The sequence below is a fragment of the Microcaecilia unicolor genome, chromosome 9 (genome assembly GCF_901765095.1).
Source record: "Microcaecilia unicolor chromosome 9, aMicUni1.1, whole genome shotgun sequence".
Lineage (NCBI taxonomy): Eukaryota > Metazoa > Chordata > Amphibia > Gymnophiona > Siphonopidae > Microcaecilia > Microcaecilia unicolor.
Window position 1 is genome coordinate 21856442 of NC_044039.1, and position 20432 is coordinate 21876873.

A 20432-nucleotide genomic window follows, 5' to 3' on the forward strand; every position below is an offset into this window, starting at 1 on the left:
ACATGAGCGGTGTGTATTAGGTGTTGCTCGCTGCCGGTGAAAATCTGCTACTTAAAAGGTATGCGGGGGAGGGGGGATGTTTGAGAGACCATACGGCAAGCAGACGAGAGAGGGAGAGACCAAATCACTTGCGGGACAAGACGAAGTTCTGCCCACCCATCTTGGGCTCAGACCCACCCAAAATTGGGTCTCTGGCTACGCCCCTGGTCTAAACACTATCTTTTAATGTGAATTAAAAAAAAAAAAAAAAGTTACAGAAGTTCAAACGTAACATTTCCAAACTGCTTAGGAAGCCACAACATGAAAAATCATCCACTCTCATTATTTTTGGATCCACTACTTTAGTTGAGCAAGGACTGTCCTTCCCCATGTTTAAACTTGTACAGTGCTGCGTAACCCTGGCAGCACTATAGAAATGCTAAGTAGTAGTAGTCACCTTTTCCCAGAGATGGGGACATATTTTGCAAATATTACTTTGAGGTACATTGTGACATGCTTGATTGCAGTTATTTCTAGGAATACAATATTTGTAAAGTTGCTAATGTTCTTAACTGATACATAATCATAAGAACATAAGTGATGCCTTTACTAGACCTGACCTAAAGCACCCAGCATTCTGTCGCCACAGTGATCAAGCTAGGCCATAAGTTCCTTGTGCAATCCCAAAGTGTATTGCTAACCTATCTATGGACTTTTCCTTCAAAGCTTATCTAAACCCTTTTTAAATCCAGCTATGCTACAGCTTTGATCACATCCTTCTGCAACAATTTCCACAGCTTGTGTGTTGAGGGAAGAAATACTTTCTCTAGTGTGTTTTAAATGTGCTGCCCTAGGCTTAAGTCCCTATTAACCTGTTCCACACCACTCATGCTTTACATCATATTTACTCTTTGCCATCTCTTCTCCAAGGTGAAGAGCCTTAATTTGTGTAGTCTTTGTTCATAGAGGAGCTATTCCAATACCTTTGTCATCTTGATTAGCCTTTGTACCTTTGTATCGTTTATGCATATCTTTTATGGGGTGATCAAAACTGCACACAGTACTTATGGTACCATCATTTCATGAGTTCATATAGAAGAAAAATTCTCTGATGAATTCCTAATATTGGATTATTATTTTTTATTTATTTTTTTAACTGCAACATCACACTGAGTCGAGAATTTCAAGACACCTACCATGACGCAAAGATCCTTTTTCAGGGTAGTAGATCCTAAGATGAACTCCAGCATCATAGGATTATCTTTCTCTACATGTATCATGTTGCACTTGTCGACATTAATCTCATCTGTCATTTGGAGGTGTTAGTGCACAAACAAACCTCTTCCAAAGGAGTGGAAACTATAGGAGTGGGGGATATGATATGAAACTGCAAAGAGGTAGAATCAGCATTAAAAAAAAATAAATAAAAGCCACACTGAGTCAGCCTAAGGTCAATCTACCCCAGTATCCTGTCCTCAACAGTGACCAGACCGGGTCGCGTGTTAAAGACATTTAGATTTCTCCTTTTATTGAAACCGATTCTACCTTTTTCTACCTCACAATATGTCAGAAAAATAAATACAGCCGCATCGGGGGGTTGGAAATTGTCCTAGAATTAAAATCTGTACCATCAGACCAAGTCCATAAATAATAATCCTACTCATGTTGCCAACAGAGTACAAAGCTCCGTCTCCTTTTTCATCATACAGAGGCACTACACCTCTTTTCTCCTCTTCTCCTACTGTTTATGGACTCTTTTCTAAGTAATAATCCCAATCCGCTAACTGTATCCACAGACTGTATGTCAATATTTGCCCTAACTGTACAACACTGTGCTAGAGAAATGAAAATATCATTTTCAGTTATTACGTGTACTACAAAAATTCTGTGCACAGTGCTGTAAAAGTTTCAAAACCTGCATCCGTAGTGGTGCATCTGCATGGCATAATCCTGGTTATCACTAACTACTTGCTGTCCCTGCTTCCTATTGTGATGGGTTGGCTAGGATTCCTTGTGCTCTGCTTCATTTTTCCTGTCTTCTTTTGGTGCTCATTCTTTTTCTTAGATTATTCTTTATATCACAAAAGATATGTAGTTTATTTTTTATTTATAACCATTTAAATTTTTACAAGCGATAAAACAACTTGCTGGAAATACAGAGAAAGTAATATGTAGGAATTATTTCAGTCAGGTAATTCTATTCTTTTCCTTAGACCACTAAATAGGGAGAGTGAAACAAGATGAGATCAATTAAACAGTAAACAGAAAAAAAACCCCGTGGTATTAACCTGATTATCCCCAGATATTACGCGTCTAATTCATTATTCCACATTGATCATCTGGTTGGCTTCTTCAAGGCCAATATGGAGTATAGTCAAATCATTTCATTGAAAACATACTTATTGTCCAATATTAGTTAGAAATAATACATCTGATTACATTTTTTCTCTTTTAAAAACCAGAAGTTATTTAACAATACATATACTTAAGTCTCTAATTCAAATCCCACTGATTAAAGTAATCCCAGTTTTCACAGGCTTCACTCCTTTTAAAGTAATAATTTGAGGAAAAGATGTGTAGGTTTAAGCATGCCTATGCTCCGTACATACAATAAAATTTCCTCCTTCAAGTACCTGCTGTATGCATGTTTTATAAGTATTAGGTGAGCTGATGAAGTATCACATCCATTTATCTGAGATTCATAATTGAAGTCCCTTCAAACTTTAATGGATAGAACACAGACTGAAATGTAACTTATTTCATAGGTATTTTTTGTCCACAAAAATGGATATAAATGAATGCAACTGACCTGAAGGAAGCAAATGAGAACACATGCATATCCTTAAAGATAAAACAAAACAAAAAAAAAGGGGCCTTCACAATCATCTCAGTTCCTTCTTCAGATGTGAAGAAAGTTTGTGTGCATCACTGGTTAGTAATTAAATTACTTAGAACCAGGAAAACCAGGGTTCAAATCTCTAGGGATGCACATGAAATATCAATGAAATATCCCGTGTCCAAGGCAAACGAAAACAAACAGAAAATTTTGTGTTTTGTGTGCACTCCTTTCAAAACAGCCCACATTTAGGGGGTGAGGGAAAAGATTAGGAAGGGACAGGGCAAGGAAGAGAATGTGTATAGGGGCCATAAATGAAGGAATCCTGTTCAGAAGGAATGTATCCTTGGGAGCTTAGCCGAGTTTAGGTGGCAGAGCCGGTGGTGGGAAGTGGGGATAGTGCTGGCCAGACTTATACGGTCTGTGCTAGAGCTGGTGGTGGGAGGCGGGGCTGGTGGTTGGGAGGCGGGGATAGTGCTGGCCAGACTTATACGGTCTGTGCCCTGAAGAGGACAGCTACAAATAAAAAGTAGCACATATGAATTTATCTTGTTGGGCAGACTGGATGGACCGTGCAGGTCTTTTTCTGCCGTCATCTACTATGTTACTATCCTATATAATAAAACACACCTCCAACATTCTGAAGCTGACTGCATGGCTGAGGCATTCCTGCTCTCTGTATCCATCTCCTGAATTGACATCACGTACTTCCGGGTTCGTCACAAGCAGAAGTGACCAACCAGACGAGGTTTCTTGGCTTCAGAATGTTGGAGGTGCATTCTATTAAATAGGATTGGTCAGTTCCTTGAAGCACAGCCAGAGCTCAGCGTCCTGCACAGTAATGCTCAGACACCAGAGAGAGAGAAAGGGGGGTCTGACACCAGAGAGGGGGGGAGGTATCTCTGTCACACACACACTCTCTCTCTCTCACAATGTCTTTTTCTCTCTCACACACTCTATGTCTCACACTGTATCACATTCACTCTCTATGTGTCACACATTCACTCACACACTCTCTTGGTCTCATACACTCAGTCTCACAGAGAGTCTGTGTCTCACACACACTCTCGCACACACTGTATGTGTGTGAAACACACTCTCTCTCTCTCACACACTGTCTCACATACGCACTTGCACACACTCTCATTCTCACACACACACACACTCGCACATTCACTCTCTCAAACATACACACTCCGAGGAAAACCTTGCTAGCGCCCATTTCATTTGTGTCAGAAACGGGCCTTTTTTTACTAGTGTTACTATGTTACTATTTGTAACACCATTGCTTCTGTGGCAACATAATGGAACCCCCCCCCCCCTTTTGAATAAAATATTCCCAGAAATTACATTGGAAATAATACAAGATGAAAATTTTCTGACTGCACACCCTTACAAATGTAATTTCTGTCTGCTCCCCAACACTCTAAGACCATGGGTAAGTCACTTATCTCCCACTGCCTCACATGTGCACTTAAACTGTAAACGACTTGTTGGGAACAAATTCCATTAATGTCAAACTGCCTACAGCATAACCAGTTTGTGATTGGGCATGTTCCAGGAGTAACTAATGATCTCACTGATGCTCTAACTCGTTCCAGTTGATGCATTTTCAAGCATTGGCACCATCAGCAGATCGGATTCCCACTTTGATGTCAGAGAAATTGTGGTCCAGTTTCCTGGAGCCTGTGGGGAGCTTTTGAAGAGAGCTTTGGCTCCAAACACTTGGGAGTACTTATTTAGCTGGGATTCAGAGATTTTTATATTTTGTGGAGCACTGTGGTGTGTCTTGACATTTTCCTGTTCCGGTTTCTGTTATAGTCCAATTTATTTTATTTGTCCATTCAGAGAATTGGTTGGCTGGTATTCTGGGAAAGGCATTGGCCTGTTTGACATCCAAATATATATATTTTTATATTATTTTTTGACGTCCAAATATATACTTACAATGTGTGTTTCATGTGTTAGGAGCTACATTGTAACAGTACCACCTACAATTTTTGATCAGGATTAGCTGACCTCTGAGGCAGGCGCCTGTGCGCCGAAACACGGCCCGTGTCGGGTCTATCAGTCAATTAATAAACAAGAGACTTTGATCATCTCAATCCTGAAGGCCCATTGTTGCTTTTTTGTTTCTGTATTATATTTGTACTAGTAAAACATGCCCGTTTCTGGAGCAAATGAAACGGGCGCTAGCAAGGTTTTCCTCCCGAACCCCCCCACCCTACCCACCCCTTCGGCGTTATGAAGCCACTGACCGCCATTGCTCCGCACCTCGTCAACGCACGCCACCTTCATCCACTGACACCATTGCTCCCCCCTCGATATTTGATGCCATTGCTCCGCCCTCAACGTCATCACGTTCGACGCAAGGGCGGGGCCCAGACAGTGATTTCAGTGGCTTCACCACCACGAACCCTTCAAACCCAAAGGAAGTGCCTGCAGGAAGTGACACTGACGTCAGTGTCCTCAGAACGTTGAGGGTGAGTTTTATTATATTAGATGCTGTTTTACCCTCTCTTTTGTGTCTGTGTACAGCATAATTTGCACAGGCGGAACAAAAATTAAAATCCTTCTTATGCCAGTTCTATAAAAACTTAGAACCTGTAAAGAATCCAGTTTTTCCCCAGAATTAAATATGGCCCCTAAAACTTTATGGTGCTCATTTTCAAAGCACAATGACTTACAAAGTTATACAATGTAATGTTGTAATGGGCTTTGAAAATGAACCTCCACGCCACACAAAATGGGAGCACACTGCCCCCTACTGGATATCTACAGAATGAAAAACCAACTGGATTGTATCATAAAGTACTATAGCTGTATCAGAAAAAAGTGGACCTCTGCACACTGTTTTAGGAAAGTATTTAATGTAGAATATAATTTAAGATTGCAGAAGGTTAACACAGTTGTATTGCTGCTTACTTCATAACCAAATCAAGCAGATAGATTATACTGTTCACAGGCTGCTGAATAGAGGCTGTTTTTAATGTTGATGTCATCGGTCTTTTGGGGGATTTAGCTTCTTGCGTCTTCTGTGAAACCTTAGGAAAAAGGAATATTTAAATTTGAATTGAGTGTTTGTATTGGTTCTGTATTTTAACATTATTGCAATGGAGCATGCACAACATTAAATGCAAACCAAGTAAGCGAGCTGGCCCTGGGCTAGGTACAGAAAGTAACCGTGCTCTGATTACAAAGCAAAGGTGAGCATGTAGATCAGTACTAATTAACTCAGGTGGGGACAAATTCACATGGTGTGGCCTTTCAAGGCATCTATCACACCAGGGTTTATACTAGAGACAGGGGGGGGGGGGTGTAGGGTACATATGCAAAAAAAGTTATATATTTTTTATATAACTTTTATATAACAAATTTTGGATTATATATTTTTTTTTTACTGGGCTGTTGTAGGGTAGGATAGAGATACAGGGAACAGAGATTTTCTATAGTCACAGTATTCATGATGTTTCTTTTTTTTTTAGATTGTAAGCTCTATTGAGCAGGGACTGCCTCTCTGTGTCAGGTGTTCAGCGCTGCGTGCGTCTGGTAGCGCTATACAATTGCTAATAATAATAAAGTTACAATGAACCACCACAAAAGTTTGCTGTAGGAGGTCATGCCTCAGTAAACATACTGAACACACAGTTATGTGAAGTAAAAAGAAAAAAAACACACAAAAAGCCTGTGTTGATAGTTTGCAGTTAATTGCATGTGACTATTTGATCTACTGATTGACAACAGAAGCTTTAAAGTCTAATTTTTAAGTGATGCACTGATTTAAGACACTTGCTAGCACATATTGTACACAATCCACAACAATATTAAAACCTTCTGGAAAAGAACAAAGGAAGAAGCTGTACTTCTGTCTTGCCTGTCCAGAATGATGATAATTAGACTATTGGAAAGATTTAGACTAACTGCTTTAGGTCATGAGGCCTGAATCCTGATCAGGGCTCGACTGGAAATGGCCTCCATCAAGCTTCCCTCACCATCAACTGCTGTGGTCTCTCTAGAATTCAGTACCTGAACATGAACACTACCTCCAGCCAGAAGGTGCTACCACTGAGAAATCCCCAACTCTCTTTCCAGCCTCAAAGGCTGTAAGTGCTTCCTTTGTGGCACTCCGTCCCACCTAGGACGTAAAGGCCAGGCCAAGGAATCAAACCCAGATTTTCAGCAAGGCAGCATACAGCTATGCCCAAGCAAGGTAAGTAACTAAACCGGTTTCTACGAAATGACTTCAGTTGTTCATGACACTGAACACCACATAGCAGACCTATAAAAAAAAAAAAAAAGCCGAGTTCTTAGAAACAGGATTAAGTATTTTTCATGTCAGGTGAAGAGTAACCAGGATTCTGGACTAGGTCCAGCACGCATCACTAGTTATACATGTTACAACCTGATTACCTAATCTATTTAATTGTTAAATTCTTTATTTAGACCAACATCTGTGAAACAAGATCTCACAGTACAGATAACCACATCACTAAAAACTACCGCCACACACTTTGGGTAGTCTCAAGGGTCAAGCCAGGAACTGAATGGGTGTGGAGCCCATGAATCTTTCACTCTATGAGGCAGATGCAGCAACCAAACGTAAAAAAATCTAAATCGTTAAAGTCCCTAACGATTTTAAAATAACGAAAAATGCACCAAAAAAAAAAGTCACACATGCTGAGATCAGTATTGAAACGTACAATGTATCAAAGAATCACAATACACATCGTTAATCGGCCCCCAAATCATGCGCAGAGCAGCCAAGCGTTATGTTAGCTGCTCTGCGCATGCCACAAACAGTCAAAACACAGTCAAATCACAAGCACATGGCTCCCAAATCAAAACAAAAATAAAAAAAAAAGGGTCGGGAGGGGGCAAGGGCGCTCATCAGGAGCGTCCTGTACGGGCGGCCTTGCCCCCCCCCCCCCGAAAAAGCAAAATTCTAGCAGCCCCTGCCCCCCTCCCTTCCTCACTACTCTGTCTCACCTCAGCTCCGCCTCCCGACATCCTCCGCCCTGTGCCCCGCCCCCTTTTGGGGTCGTCGCCGCCATTCCCCTCCTCCATCGGGCCCCCCTCCCTCTACCGGGCCCGTGCAGCGCCTCTCTCCTCTGTCTGAAGGCGCTGCACGGGCAAGAAGAAAGCTGATGCCTGCCTTCGCCCAGCTTCTGTCGCGCGTCCTCTCTCCTCCTGGGCCCGCCCCTGTCTGACGTCGGTAACCTACGTAGGTTACTGGCGTCAGACAGGGGCGGGCGCAGCAGGAGAGAGACGCGCGACCGAAGCTGGGCGAAGGCAGCATCAGCTTTCTTCTTGCACGTGCAGCGCCTTCGACAGAGGAGAGAGGCGCTGCACGGGCCCGGTAAGAGGGAGGGGGGCCCGATGGAGGAGGGGAATGGCGGCGACGACCCCAAGAGGGGGCGGGGCACAGGGCGGAGGATGTCGGGAGGCGGAGCTGAGGTGAGACAGAGTAGCGAGGAAGGGAGGGGGGCAGGGGCTGCTAGAATTTTGCTTTTCCGGGGTGGGGGGAGCGGCGGAAAGTGGGGAGCAGCAGGGGGGGGGGGGCAAGGCCGTCCGTACAGGACGCTCCTGATGAGCACCCTTGCCCCCTCCTGATCCTTTCTTTATTTTTATTTTTTTATGTGTTTTCTGACGTCCTTTGGACCAATCACAGCGCTTTTAGCTCTGCTAATGCGCTGGGATTGGCTCAAAGTTTGTTTATTTTTTCACTTAATGATTTTTCCTGGCACAGAGCTGTCCTAACGAGAGGTCCAGACCTCTCGTTAGATTTCCTGCCTTTTTCCTGCATAAAGGCAATCGGAAAAGGTTAGTGCATGTCGTTTCAATGGGGTTTTCACACTAATTGCTCATCTCCATTCCGTTTTCGTTAGCTGCTGGTTTCCTCGGTAAAAGCCCTTTGATGCATGCAACGGATCAAATTTTCCTCGTTGGAGAGTCATTAAAGGCTCATTTAGCTTTAGTGCATCTGCCTCTATGTCGGGGGTCTCTCTGGCACAGCCCTGAGGCATGAGGGAGAGGCTTGCAGTTGGTATTGATAGTCTGTGAAACAAATGGAGCTTGCTTTCTAGCACATAATACTGAATTCACATGCCAATTTTAAAAAGCTAAAAGACAAGCTTTTACAAAATGCTTGTCAAGATAGCATGAAACTGAATCACTGTCAAACACTATAATATTTCAAACTCACTCTACACTAAAGTATGTGTTTAGCAAGTGTTCTCTCTTCTGTGCCAAAAACTGGATTTCAACATGTTCTCATCCGGAACCTTGCATCTCTTGAACATCTTAACAGCTTCTGCAAATATTTAGTGTGCATAAAAGCTGTGATTTTAATAGTACAAGAAACTGAACCCCTTTATTCACGAAAGCATTTTTCCCACATAATCTTCACCTTAACACCCATTTGCTTTCAGGCTCCTCTGCCAAGGATAGAAATTAAAAGATGAAAATTCTACCAGCAAACCGCAGTGAGCTGCTCACACGTCACTGAAGCAATGAAATGCCAATTTGCTTCCCTCCAATTTCTCAGAAACCCATCCATAACCCAGCTAGCAGCCTGCCAATGTGCAGAGTAAGAGACGAGGCACTCACTGTCCAAGAGGATACCAGCGATGTTTGGTGGTATAAAACATTTTGCCAAGCTCTTCTATTGTGGGGCCCTGCTTAGCCTCCGAAGCCGCCAGCTTCAATCTGGTCTTTAGCACCTGGTCATGTGTTTCTTCTCTATGGTGAGCTGGATCTGGTCGAGAAACAGGCTGTAAAAGATCCACCGTGAACAGTTATGTTATCATCTCAATATATCTGATCAACCTTTACATTTTAGGTGTGGTCCATCTGCACAAATTTGTTGTAATTCAAGGTTCTTGACCAGGGCCATATTTTCTAGCCCTTGTGTCATATTCCTTATGTACAACCTCTTCACAAGAGGGGATTATGAGACATTTTTAGCAAAAGTTTTCTGTTTCAGAAAAAAAAAGCAAGCTTTAAAAATATGGTTGTTCTGGTATTAACTTTTTCCCAAAACCAAATAGATTGTAGACAGTCACTTCTGTTACTTGTCACAAGTACGACACGTGGAGTCAGGCATCAGAAGTAAAATGGCCTAGACACCAAAGAAAATGAAACTTCAAGGCAAAAGGAAGAAGCATGACTTACCAGTTCAAGCAAAGAGTTTTGAAGCCTGGTTTCTCTGGTTCAAATCTCAGTTCCCCCAATGACACTCCTTGTGAGCTTCAGGTAATAGGACACAGCCTTGCCCAAATACCCACTTAGGCTGTAAGCTCGCTAGGTAGGAACTTAATGTACCCAAACATTAATGATGCTCTCAGTTGCCTAAAGCACTGCTTAGAAAAGAGTTTAAAACAATCCAAAATGATAGTGTGTGCTATAAAGGTTTGGGGGAAAAGATCACCAACAGCCCCCCCACAAGACACAAGCATTGTTAACACACAAAATGAAGGAGGAAAGGTAAGGTAAATATGGGCTGTGGGTTCCTTTCACTTGCTATTTCATTGTGCACAGGGAGGCTCTTTTGAAAAGCTGTTTATCCATGTGAAAACGCCCTACTGAGATTTACCCTTCACTCCCAACAGGTAAGAGGCACCAGTGCTGCTCATAATGCGAATACTTTTAATTGCTGGTAAAAAGGGGCAGAGTCAGGGCAGGGGCACCTTCATTTTTAAAGCCCCATGCATACAGTGCATATGTGCTTGGGCACACTGGGCAGCCAGTGGAAATCACAAGAGGAACCTTTAGTAAAAGGGCCCCTATAATAGTACAACATTAAAAAACAATGACCATCTCCTTAAGTACTGATTAGAACCCTGTGGCCAGCAAATGTCTCCCACCCAGGAAAGTCAAATCAACCAATTCAGTTGGCCCAATACCCACACCATCTCCTGCTCATTAAATGTAATCTGTAAACACGTCTAGAACATGGAAATTTAAATCATCATAATAAAGCAAATTATTTTACTGGCTAATACCAAGAGTTCATGACTGTCAATGAATGAAAACGTAAATTTCTTTTTTTGGCTTGTAGTTTCTTCCTGCTCTTTTGGGCCCCCTGCTCAACTGGACCCAGGGCTAGCAGCTGGAGCTATAAGCCTTCAATTTCAACTACTTAGGAACTTTTTGGGCTTGTATGTCCCAAACCAGTGCTTTGGTTTGGGAATTCGAATCAGTATTACTATTGTTCCAGGAATTCTTCTGTAATTGATATCCAATTCCTTATTGTCCACACCAGACCAGTCCTGACTGGTGGGTTATCTGCCCGACAGTAGAGGAAGCCAAAGAAAAATAGCTCAGAGCTAATTTCAATCCCCTTATAGGAGGCTGGTGCTACCTTGAGCAACTCAGTATTTGCTCCAACAGACAGTGCAGGCATATGGCCTGGTCCAGCAACTACAAGTAGGCCACTCCTGGGAAGACTGCAGGCCCAAATTTGTGGTGAAGCATAGACTTCAGCTCAGCCCCCCCCCCCCCCGGGAAACAAATTAGAGGGCTAATTGGCAGACACTAGTCTACTACTACTATTTAGCATTTCTATAGCGCTACAAAGCGTACGCAGCGCTGCACAAACATAGAAGAAAGACAGTCCCTGCTCAAATAGGGGTTCTGCATCTGCCCCCCATTCCTTGTGGGGGTTTGTGGGTGCGGGGCTAACATTCCTCTTGCCCTACTATTTGGGGGGGGGGGGGGGAAGCAGAGATAAAGTTCCCTGAGCACCAGCCAATTAAAGCTTTTGGAAGAGAATGAAGGAAAAATAAACAATCCTTAGTGCAGCCACTTCAAACTGTCTCCTGCTGTGCTGTGTTGGATTGGGACCTGGTCAGGGGATTTGACGTGATCATACGCCCCCCCCCCCCTTTCTCTCCACTTGTTTCTCATACATATAAAAGGGAGGCAACACGCTGCAGGAAAGTCATGGCAGCTCAGCATGCCAGTTGGTATATTTGACCTGGCCAGGGAGCAGGTGAGTGCAATCAGCTCTCCCTCCACTTGCTTCCAGTATCTAAACTGTTAAACTCTGGCTCCATCTGCTTTCAGGGGAACATAACCCACTTGTCTAGGCTGGTCTGCAGGATTCAAGGAAAGGAAATTAAACAACTTAAAATTATTATTATTCATTTGGATTTTGCTCACACCTTTTTCAGTAGTAGCTCAAGGTGAGTTACATTCAGATACATTGTCCCTTTAATTACACATTCTGAGGGGTTTTACTCTTCCCTTGCCTATGTTCTAAAGAAATTTCACACATTTATATTGCCTACACCAGATTTTTATTTCCCAGTTTGTTCACTAAGGGGCCCTTTTACCAACAGTGGTAAAAATGGTCTTAGAGCGCCCTTATGAGGGTCTTTCCTGCGCATTAAGGCTATTTTTACCACAGGGATAAAATTGCCAAATTTTCTCTCTCTATATTTTTTTTAACAAACTAATGGCCATGTCCTAATTTTGCTATTAGTGCAAAACACACACTCTGCACCCAGCACTAAAAAATAAATTGTATTTTTTAGCACATGGGTAGCATGTTCACATCCTAAAATTAACACGGGACACCTCAGTGTGTCCCATTTTTTGCTGTGGTAAGCAAGCGTTAGTGCTTACTGCAGCTTTGTAAAAAGGACCCCTAAAATATCCATTATCCACACGACAGTCAACTTTTAACTCATTAGGAGCACAGGATTGTAAGGGCCCTGTTTACTAAGCAGGCGCATTAACATTTTTAATGCGCGTTAACCATATACGTGCCTACAATATCCCTATAGGCGCCTATATGGTTAGCGCGTGCGTTAAGTGTAGGTGCGCTAAAAACACTAACACACCTTAGTAAACAGGGCCCTAAGAGTTTGATTTAAGTTAGAGGGCTAAACCATCATTTAAAAAAAAAAAATATATATATATAAAAATTATTGGGACAAAGGATCACAAGAAAAAAAAAGGGAGATAAACTGGATGGATGGGTAGGTAGAGATAGGTGATAGAGAGGAAGGTAAGGTGGGAGATAGAGTCTGGGTCAATGTCGTTTTCTCTTTGGTATATAATAATAAGAGGGGGAACACTGAAGAAGCATATGAAAAATAAAAGCCAGCCCTGAGCAACTGTACTTCTAGGATCAAGTCCAAGATATTTCTGCATGCTAAGAATTGTTGCTTTTGAATTATTATTTAACAACTGTAAGTACCTTTGTATGTTCATATGGAATGTCTGTCGACGGGTGGTAACAGACGATTGTTTTGCCATCTGACGTCAAAGCAAGTTCCACTTTGCTTAAAAAAAAAAAAAATCCATTGCATTTTTTCCTTGCTCTTGATCGATTTACAACTCTACCAACCAAACTATTTGTTCCAAGGAAATATCTGAGATAATAAAAAAGTTATTATATGAAAGATGCTATTATTAGACCTATGGAAAACTGCAGAAACTTGGTTTCTTGACTGTTTTTCTTGCCATTTCCTCTCCAAGGATGCTGTGCAGGTAGCATTCACAGCTCCTCAGGAACAGGAGTCTCGACCATCACAGAAACGCAACATGTAGTGGCCAGATCCAGTATGCGCACACACCAGCCTTGGGAAGATCTGTGTCCCCTAGCCAAGGGCTGTTACTGCAATGATTTGGCTAGAGGAGAGACCTGTCATCGCAGGCCTCAAGTGGCCTTTACTCCTGGTTTTCAGTACAACCTACCAGGACTGTGCACAAATTTGTTTCGGCAGGCAGCAAAAGGTGGTGTGTGTGTGTGTGTGGAATACTAAATATTGCACCACACCCCTCGCAAGATCCAATTATAATCATGCAGAAATTTGTGGCTTTTCTGTTTTTGTGGCCTTAGTTGTTAACTATTAGCTTCCAAAGCCTGACCTATCCCTTCATCTGGTGTCAGCCTAATGCTGCAGTTATGAAGATACCACCAGAATATCTACATGCAACCACATAGGTTCCTTCATTACCTTGCTTTTAAGTTGTTAATAACTGGTTATATTTCACAGTTTAATCCCATAGAACACTGCTAAACAGCTCTTGGTGGGCAGCCTTAAAGTACTGGAATCTCCCGTAAGAACTTAAAATATCAAATCTGGAACTCTAGAACTTACAGAAACATATACACCGACGGCAGATAAAGACCATATGGCCTATCAAGTCTGCCCATGCACATAAACTCTACATCCCCCCTCTTCCATAGAAATCCTCTTTACATGCCCCAAACTTTCTTGAATTCAGATACTGACCTCGTCTCCACCACCTCTGCTGAAAGGCCGTTCCATATATCCACCAATCTTTATGTAAAGAAATACTTCCTTAAATTACTTCTGAATGTAGCTTATCTCACTCATCCTATGCCCCCTCATTCCAAAGCATCCTTTCAATTCAAAAAGGCCCCACCTCCTGTGCAATGAGCCACAGAGGTATTTAAATGTCTTATTTATTCACCGATCATTACCATTTTTCCCTCCTGCAATTCAGTGTATTATCCCTAAATTAATTTTCTGTACAGTACACATGAGAAGAATCTCTCAGCACCTACCAATTATAATCATTCGGAAGAGGTGAATATGTAGATTTATGGCAAGCATGCTCAACTCCACCTATTAAATAACAAATAAAAAAAGTGAGACAAAGTTTCTAGCACAGTATACAGTATTTTTAGGACAGTATTTCAGTGGCTGTGTGCTACAGGCAAGCTTAAATTTTAGAAAACAAGAAAAATGCTAAGCTATACTAATTTCATTCCAAATGTGAGCTCAAACGTCATGAGTGATTTCCCTGCCTTAACCGGCTTACAATTTAAGTGGTACCTGGCACAACGGAGAGTGGAGTGACTAGCCTAAGCTCACAAAGATTGTCGGTGGAAATGGGATTTGAAACCTAGCGTCCTAGGTTCACAACCTGCTTCTCTAATCACTAAGCTACTCGTCCACCCCTTATAAATGTACCATTACGTTCAAACAAGCATCTACAGCTCCTAAGTGCTATTGATTTTTTTGTTTGAGAAAAACTGAACAAACATAAGGAAACTGGAAAACAAATACATGCGAGGGTGAGGGTGTCGGGGTACGCTAGGCAGATTAGATGGACCATATAGGTCTTATTATTATTAGCATTTGTATAGTGCTACCAGACTCACGCAGCGCTGAACACCTGATACAAAGAGACAGTCCCTGCTCAAAAGAGCTTACAATCTAAATAATACAGACAGACAAGACAGTTACGGGTGAGGGAAGTAATGGGAGCTAAAAAGCAGCAGTGAAAAGGTGGGTTTTCAGCATAGATTTGAAAACAGGTAGAAATGGAGCTAGACGTATAGGTCCAGGAAGTCTATTCCAGGCATAAGGTGCCGCGAGAGAAAAGGAGCGAAGCCTGGAGTTAGCAGTGGAGGAGAAGGGGGACGACAGAGATTTGTCCAGTGAGCGGAGTTCACGGGGAAGAATGTAGGGAGAGATAATGGGGGGCTGCAGAGTGGATGCATTTAAAGGTCAGTACGAGAAGTTTAAACTGAATGCGGAAGCGGACAGGGAGCCGCCAGTGAAGTGACTTGAGGAGTGGGCTAGTGTGGGTATAACGATTCTGGCGGAAAATAAGTCGTGCTGCAGAATTTTGGACAGATTGGAGAGGAGAGAGAGGGCTGAGCAGAAGACCAGCGAGAAGTAGGTCTTAATCTGCTGTTATTTACTATGTTACTATGGGGTCCTTTCATCACCACACAGTAGGGCTACCAATTACTGCAAGAGCCCTCACCGCCTCCTATAAGGGCTCCAGTAGTAAATGGCCATGTGACAATTTTTTAATTACCACACAGCCATTTACTGCATCCTTAAAAAAAAAAAACACCTTTACCCGTGCTGGTAAAAAGTGGTCTCGGCACGCAGCAATTCCATGTGCCAATGTTACTGCAGACCACCTTTCACCGCTGCTTGGTAAAAGGGCCCCTATATTTTGGAAAAATGCATAAAAAAAGGGAGCATCACGAATGGAGGGTCAAAATGACTACCAAATATGGAAAGGAAACAGGTGCCCTATAAACCCCCAACACCTGGGAAACAAAGTCCTCAACAATCCTGGAAATTCTTGATAATTAGTCTCAATTTTCCTGATTTTAGTTAGTCCGGGCCTCCAAATATTGTATTTTTTTTCACCTTTAGGGAACGTGTACCTAAGAATTAAAATCTTTATATTCTGAATATGAATGTAAATGTAACATTAATTCTCAAATATTGCCTTTTTACATTTAAGAATGGATACTTGAATCTTGTCAATTAAAAAAAAAGTATCCTATATAATAAAACTCACCCTCAACGTTCTGAGGACACTGACGTCACTGTCAGGTCCTCCGGGCACCTCCTTCCGGTTCGAAGCCTTCGTGGTGGTGAAGCCACCGAAAACACTGTGTTGGGGCACCGCCCTTGCGTCAAACATGATGACGTCAAGGGCGGAGCAATGGCGTCAGTGTGGCTTGCCGAGGTCTGCAACAATGGCGGTCAGTGCCTTCAGAACGCCGAAGGGGTGAGTAGGGAGGGGGGGGAGGTTCGGAAGGAAACCGTGCTAGCGCCCGTTTCATCTGCGCAAGAAACGGGCATGTTTTACTAGTATATACATATTTGCTTTGCAATTATAGGATAGCCAATGCTTGGTACTTTAGCTGCTCTGCCCTCTTATCCCCCAGTAATAGAGCTTTACAAACCAATACAAATTAAAAACTTCAATATAAAATTGGAAATTGGCCATCTCAAAAAGCTGTACTGGAGTCAGCCATAAACCTATCCTGCTTCTTCTACGACCAGGAGCCCAGATTTTCACACTTCAATTACACCTTACAGGTTCCAACATGTTACCAGTCTATCTGATAACTAGTACAATGGAATCCATTTTTAATTAAAACAAAAACATTAATGGTGAGCTTAATTTTCTTCAAAACGCAATGTTCATCTTGCCTTAGAAATTAACAGTTAGAAAGAAAAAAGTTTGTACATTACTGCTTTTGCTAGAGAGAGGGCATGGAGTGTCAGCGAGGAAAACAGCTCTTACCTTGTGCCAAGACTTGCATTCTGAGTGCTGATAATCGAATCAAGGCTGCACCGAGCCAAGTGGCTCGCCCCCCAGCCACAGCCATAATGCAAAGATAACTTTCTCCCAGCAGTCAGCAGTTGTGTCACAGAATTAAGAAAGAGCCAGAAGAGAATATGTGTCAAAATTGATGCCAGTAAGGAATGTGTCCTCTGGGGAAGGGAAGGGGAAAGGGAGAAGAAAAGAAAATCTAGCTGTTATAAACTGCTGCATTACATTACTTTTGGCAAATGAGACAATTTGGTCACCACCGTTAGCTGGGGCCACCATAACATACAGGAGTTAACGCTAATCTTGTTTCAGTTGAAATACCGATTTCTGTATAAGTTCCAAAGATCCACATTTTACTTTCCTAAATCTTTTGATACTTCTGAATCCTTGGAAGGGTTTTAATTTTAATGCACACCACCTATGGAAACCCACTATCAATCACTAGCTCATTGCTTAGGGAGATAATAACAACAACTCTTTTCTGTATGAATTTCCTTAACATCCTAATATGCTTTTAATACATTTTTCAAATACATATCACAGGGTAGAGCAAGACTTCCCAAACCTGTCCTGGGGACCCCCCTCAGCTAGTCAGGTTCGCAGGATCTCCAAAAATTGGGGGAGGGGGTCAGGTATACAAATGGGCGTCAAAAATTACTACAAAATTGCTTTAAGTAATTTTTTTACACAGTACAAAATTTAAAAAAAACAACAACAAAAAACGTATGCAAAGTACTGACACACTTTGTACATAACAAAGGCCCCTGTGCCAAGTGCCACATACCACCCTTGTCTCTGTTGGGTGGGGAAAATAATCAGAGAACCTCTTAACAGAGCAGCATGTCAGAAAAGCCAGAAGAGAACAAAATCAATTGTTATGGGAGGTAGTCCAATACAGTATTTCCCAATCTGCTCAAGACCAGGGTACACTAACTTTAAGAAATGTATTTATTTATTAGGATTTATTTACCGCCTTTTTGAAAGAATTCACTCTAGGCGGTGTACATAGTATGTAATAGAACATTTTAATACACAGAGTAGGGTATAAGCAAAGAAGGAACATAGGTAAGAGTGAGAGGAGTTATAAAAATAAGGTGACTAAAGAAAGTTGTATATGAGGTCAAACAGACAAGTTAGCGTGTGCGCATGTCCTGCTTCCTGAAGTACACATACAAGAGAGGAAGCATAATTACAAATCAACCCCATATGAAGACAGTTCTTGGTTTATACAATATCAAGAGAAGCAGATACCAGCAGCTCCCAACACCCGGAACCAGTCACATCAGGAGTCTGGGCAGCAGAGTACTTCTTTGGTTGGTGGGGCCAAGCTCTGCTCCCATATCCATCCCAAGTTCTCACTGCTAATCTTCTACTTTATAGCCAATGTCATTCTTGCTTCCTTGCATCCTTCACTTAGATCATAGGCCTGGCTCAGCATAGAAAAAAATGAATTCCTGTTTGTAGTACAGAAAATCTGAAATGCATACAGTGTGGCTTCTTGAGGATCCATTTCAATTTTTGTCTATGTATTTATCATTTACGATTAACTATATTCTGTATTTGGTGAACCTTTGCCTCTGTGTGACTAATGTAAGGTGTTCTGCAAATGCAGAACTGGGGAACCTCCAACTTCACGTGTCTCCCCACTACATTGCTTGTTTTTGTAAATTATGATATGCACATTATATATTTAAGTGTAATTCACCTTGACCATCAATTTAAAAAGTTACTCTGAACACAGTATTATTTGTGTAACTTTATTACCAACACCCAATGCTAACAACAAAACTATCAGTTCCTTCTATGCTAAAGCCATGGCCTAATCATTGTCCTTGTGGGAAGTGGGGGCTGTTATGCTACATAGCACACCACACAGAATAATGTTGGGAGCTCAGAAGCCTCATATCCCCCCTCGCCCAACAAAAATAATAGAAGTTAAGTCATCTCACACAAATCTATGCAAGCTACCCTGTTCCATGAGGGAGATTTTTCAGCCAGTACTGTTTTGACCATACAGCTCAACACAATGTGGATTTGTGGTCCTAAAATCTGCCTGTTGAACTCTGTGATGAAAGTCTCATAATGCCTCAGGTTAGGGCTATAAGAAATTCAGGAGTGGTCTTAAATCTCCCTCCTGGAACTAGGTAACAGGACACCTCTGCCCATCCTTTATGCAGTACTGCATGCAGCCTATTAATTCCCGTACTCCTGGGCTTCATCTGAAGTAAGAATGAAGCACACATGAGATTAGGCATATTCTCAAAAAAAACAAAAAAAAAAGGACCAGTTGCACGTTTAAAAGCCAGATGTTAGTAAGAGATGTTAAGCACACAGCACAGATGTTACATCAACACTGGTTAGAACACACCACTTTGCCTTCAGCACAAGAACAATAGAATTTTAATATATCTCTTTACCTTTTTAAAAAAACGTATACATCACTTATCCAGCCACAACCTTTATGGTTTTAAATACTGGACATTGATAAACCCTTTAGCTCGGAGCAATTTACATAAATCTGTAAAGATAAACATTTTAACAAATTACATAACTTCTTACAATATCTGCTTGTAACACTACTATCATGTTTTATCATTATCATGTTGACCAAGATCCTTCTCTAACACTAAATGTTTATTTTCTAATATATTTCCACCATTCATGTATTGTAAGCCACATTGAGCCTGCAAAGAGGTGGGAAAATGTGGGATACAAATGCAATAAATAACTAATATAGACCTTATAAACAACTCTCAATAAGCTGAATCATCATCCTTGTGATAAATGTTTATTAAACAACCAGGGCTTCAAAAGTTGCCTAAACCTCAGAAAGTCTGATTCGAATCTAACACATTGAACGAAGCTCGTAGCAGCTCAAATTTATTCAGGGAACTAAACGACTAGACACTGGATTTTAACTTACTCGAAGAGCCTCAAAAATGCCAGAGAGAGAGAACGACCAATAGCAGTGACTGGTCTCAGCAGCCTGAGTTTACCTTTCTTCCTCCCTCCCTCCACGTTATTGGGGAATCACCAGAAACCTCGGCATTACCCACGTACAGAGAGCGACCGAGACACACGCATTCAGGGACGGGGGGGGGGGGGGACCTCTCCTCCTCATTCTAAAAACTACCCACCCCGGCGTCCTACCTTGTCACCTCACCAACCTCCACTTCCGGTCCAGACTGAGACTCACCACCTTCAGTTTGAGGTCCTTCACCGACTCCAGCTGCCTCATTGACGTAACTTCCCGTTTCCGGCAGGGCGCCGAGGGCGGGACACGACCGAGGGAAAGAAACAAGGACGTCAGAAGGGGCGGAGCAATGGACCTCAAACGTATGTTTCGATTGGAGGACGGCGGAGGTAGGTTGAGAGCGCGGGGAGGAGGAGTTTGAGAATGAATGAGGGAAAGATGGCGGCTGCTGGGGATAAGAATTTGAGCTTGACTGAGAGGGAGAACTGTCTGTCGGGGCCCGGGTGTCTGTTGTTCAGTGTATACTGCTTTCGTGAGCTTGACTGTCGTGGAGCGGAGGAGTAGCCTAGCGGTTAG

The 20432-nt window shown here is 42.3% G+C and overlaps 1 protein-coding gene across 5 annotated transcripts; it reads right to left on the reverse strand.

Moving 5' to 3' along the window:
* Window positions 1-5665: 5665 nt before the first annotated feature.
* On the reverse strand, window positions 5666-20135 carry MRPL42 (mitochondrial ribosomal protein L42). 5 transcript variants are annotated; one of them, XM_030214929.1, is made up of 7 exons: window positions 20033-20129; window positions 19300-19400; window positions 16853-17043; window positions 14355-14415; window positions 13017-13101; window positions 9422-9585; window positions 5666-5859 (listed from the first exon to the last, which is right to left on the reverse strand). In XM_030214929.1, the coding sequence occupies exons 3-7, from the start codon at window positions 16935-16937 to the stop codon at window positions 5814-5816; spliced, it is 441 nt and encodes a 146-aa protein (XP_030070789.1). In that variant the 5' UTR covers window positions 16938-17043; window positions 19300-19400; window positions 20033-20129; the 3' UTR covers window positions 5666-5813. The 5 variants fall into 5 exon arrangements, with proteins under 5 accessions (XP_030070789.1, XP_030070790.1, XP_030070791.1 ...); XM_030214930.1 differs by lacking the exon at window positions 20033-20129 and adding an exon at window positions 19806-19876; XM_030214931.1 differs by lacking the exon at window positions 19300-19400 and having other exon boundaries at window positions 20033-20135.
* Between the last annotated feature and the right edge of the window lie 297 nt (window positions 20136-20432).

Coding starts and splice junctions, on each gene's coding strand:
- MRPL42 (XM_030214931.1), bottom strand. CDS start 16,937: ATGGCTGTGGCTGGGGGGCGAGCCACTTGGCTCGGTGCAGCCTTGATT. Junction 14,416..16,852: donor AATGCAAGTCTTGGCACAAG/GTAAGAGCTGTT, acceptor GTTATTTAATAG/GTGGAGTTGAGCATGCTTGC. Junction 9,586..13,016: donor TTCCATATGAACATACAAAG/GTACTTACAGTT, acceptor GATCTTTTACAG/CCTGTTTCTCGACCAGATCC.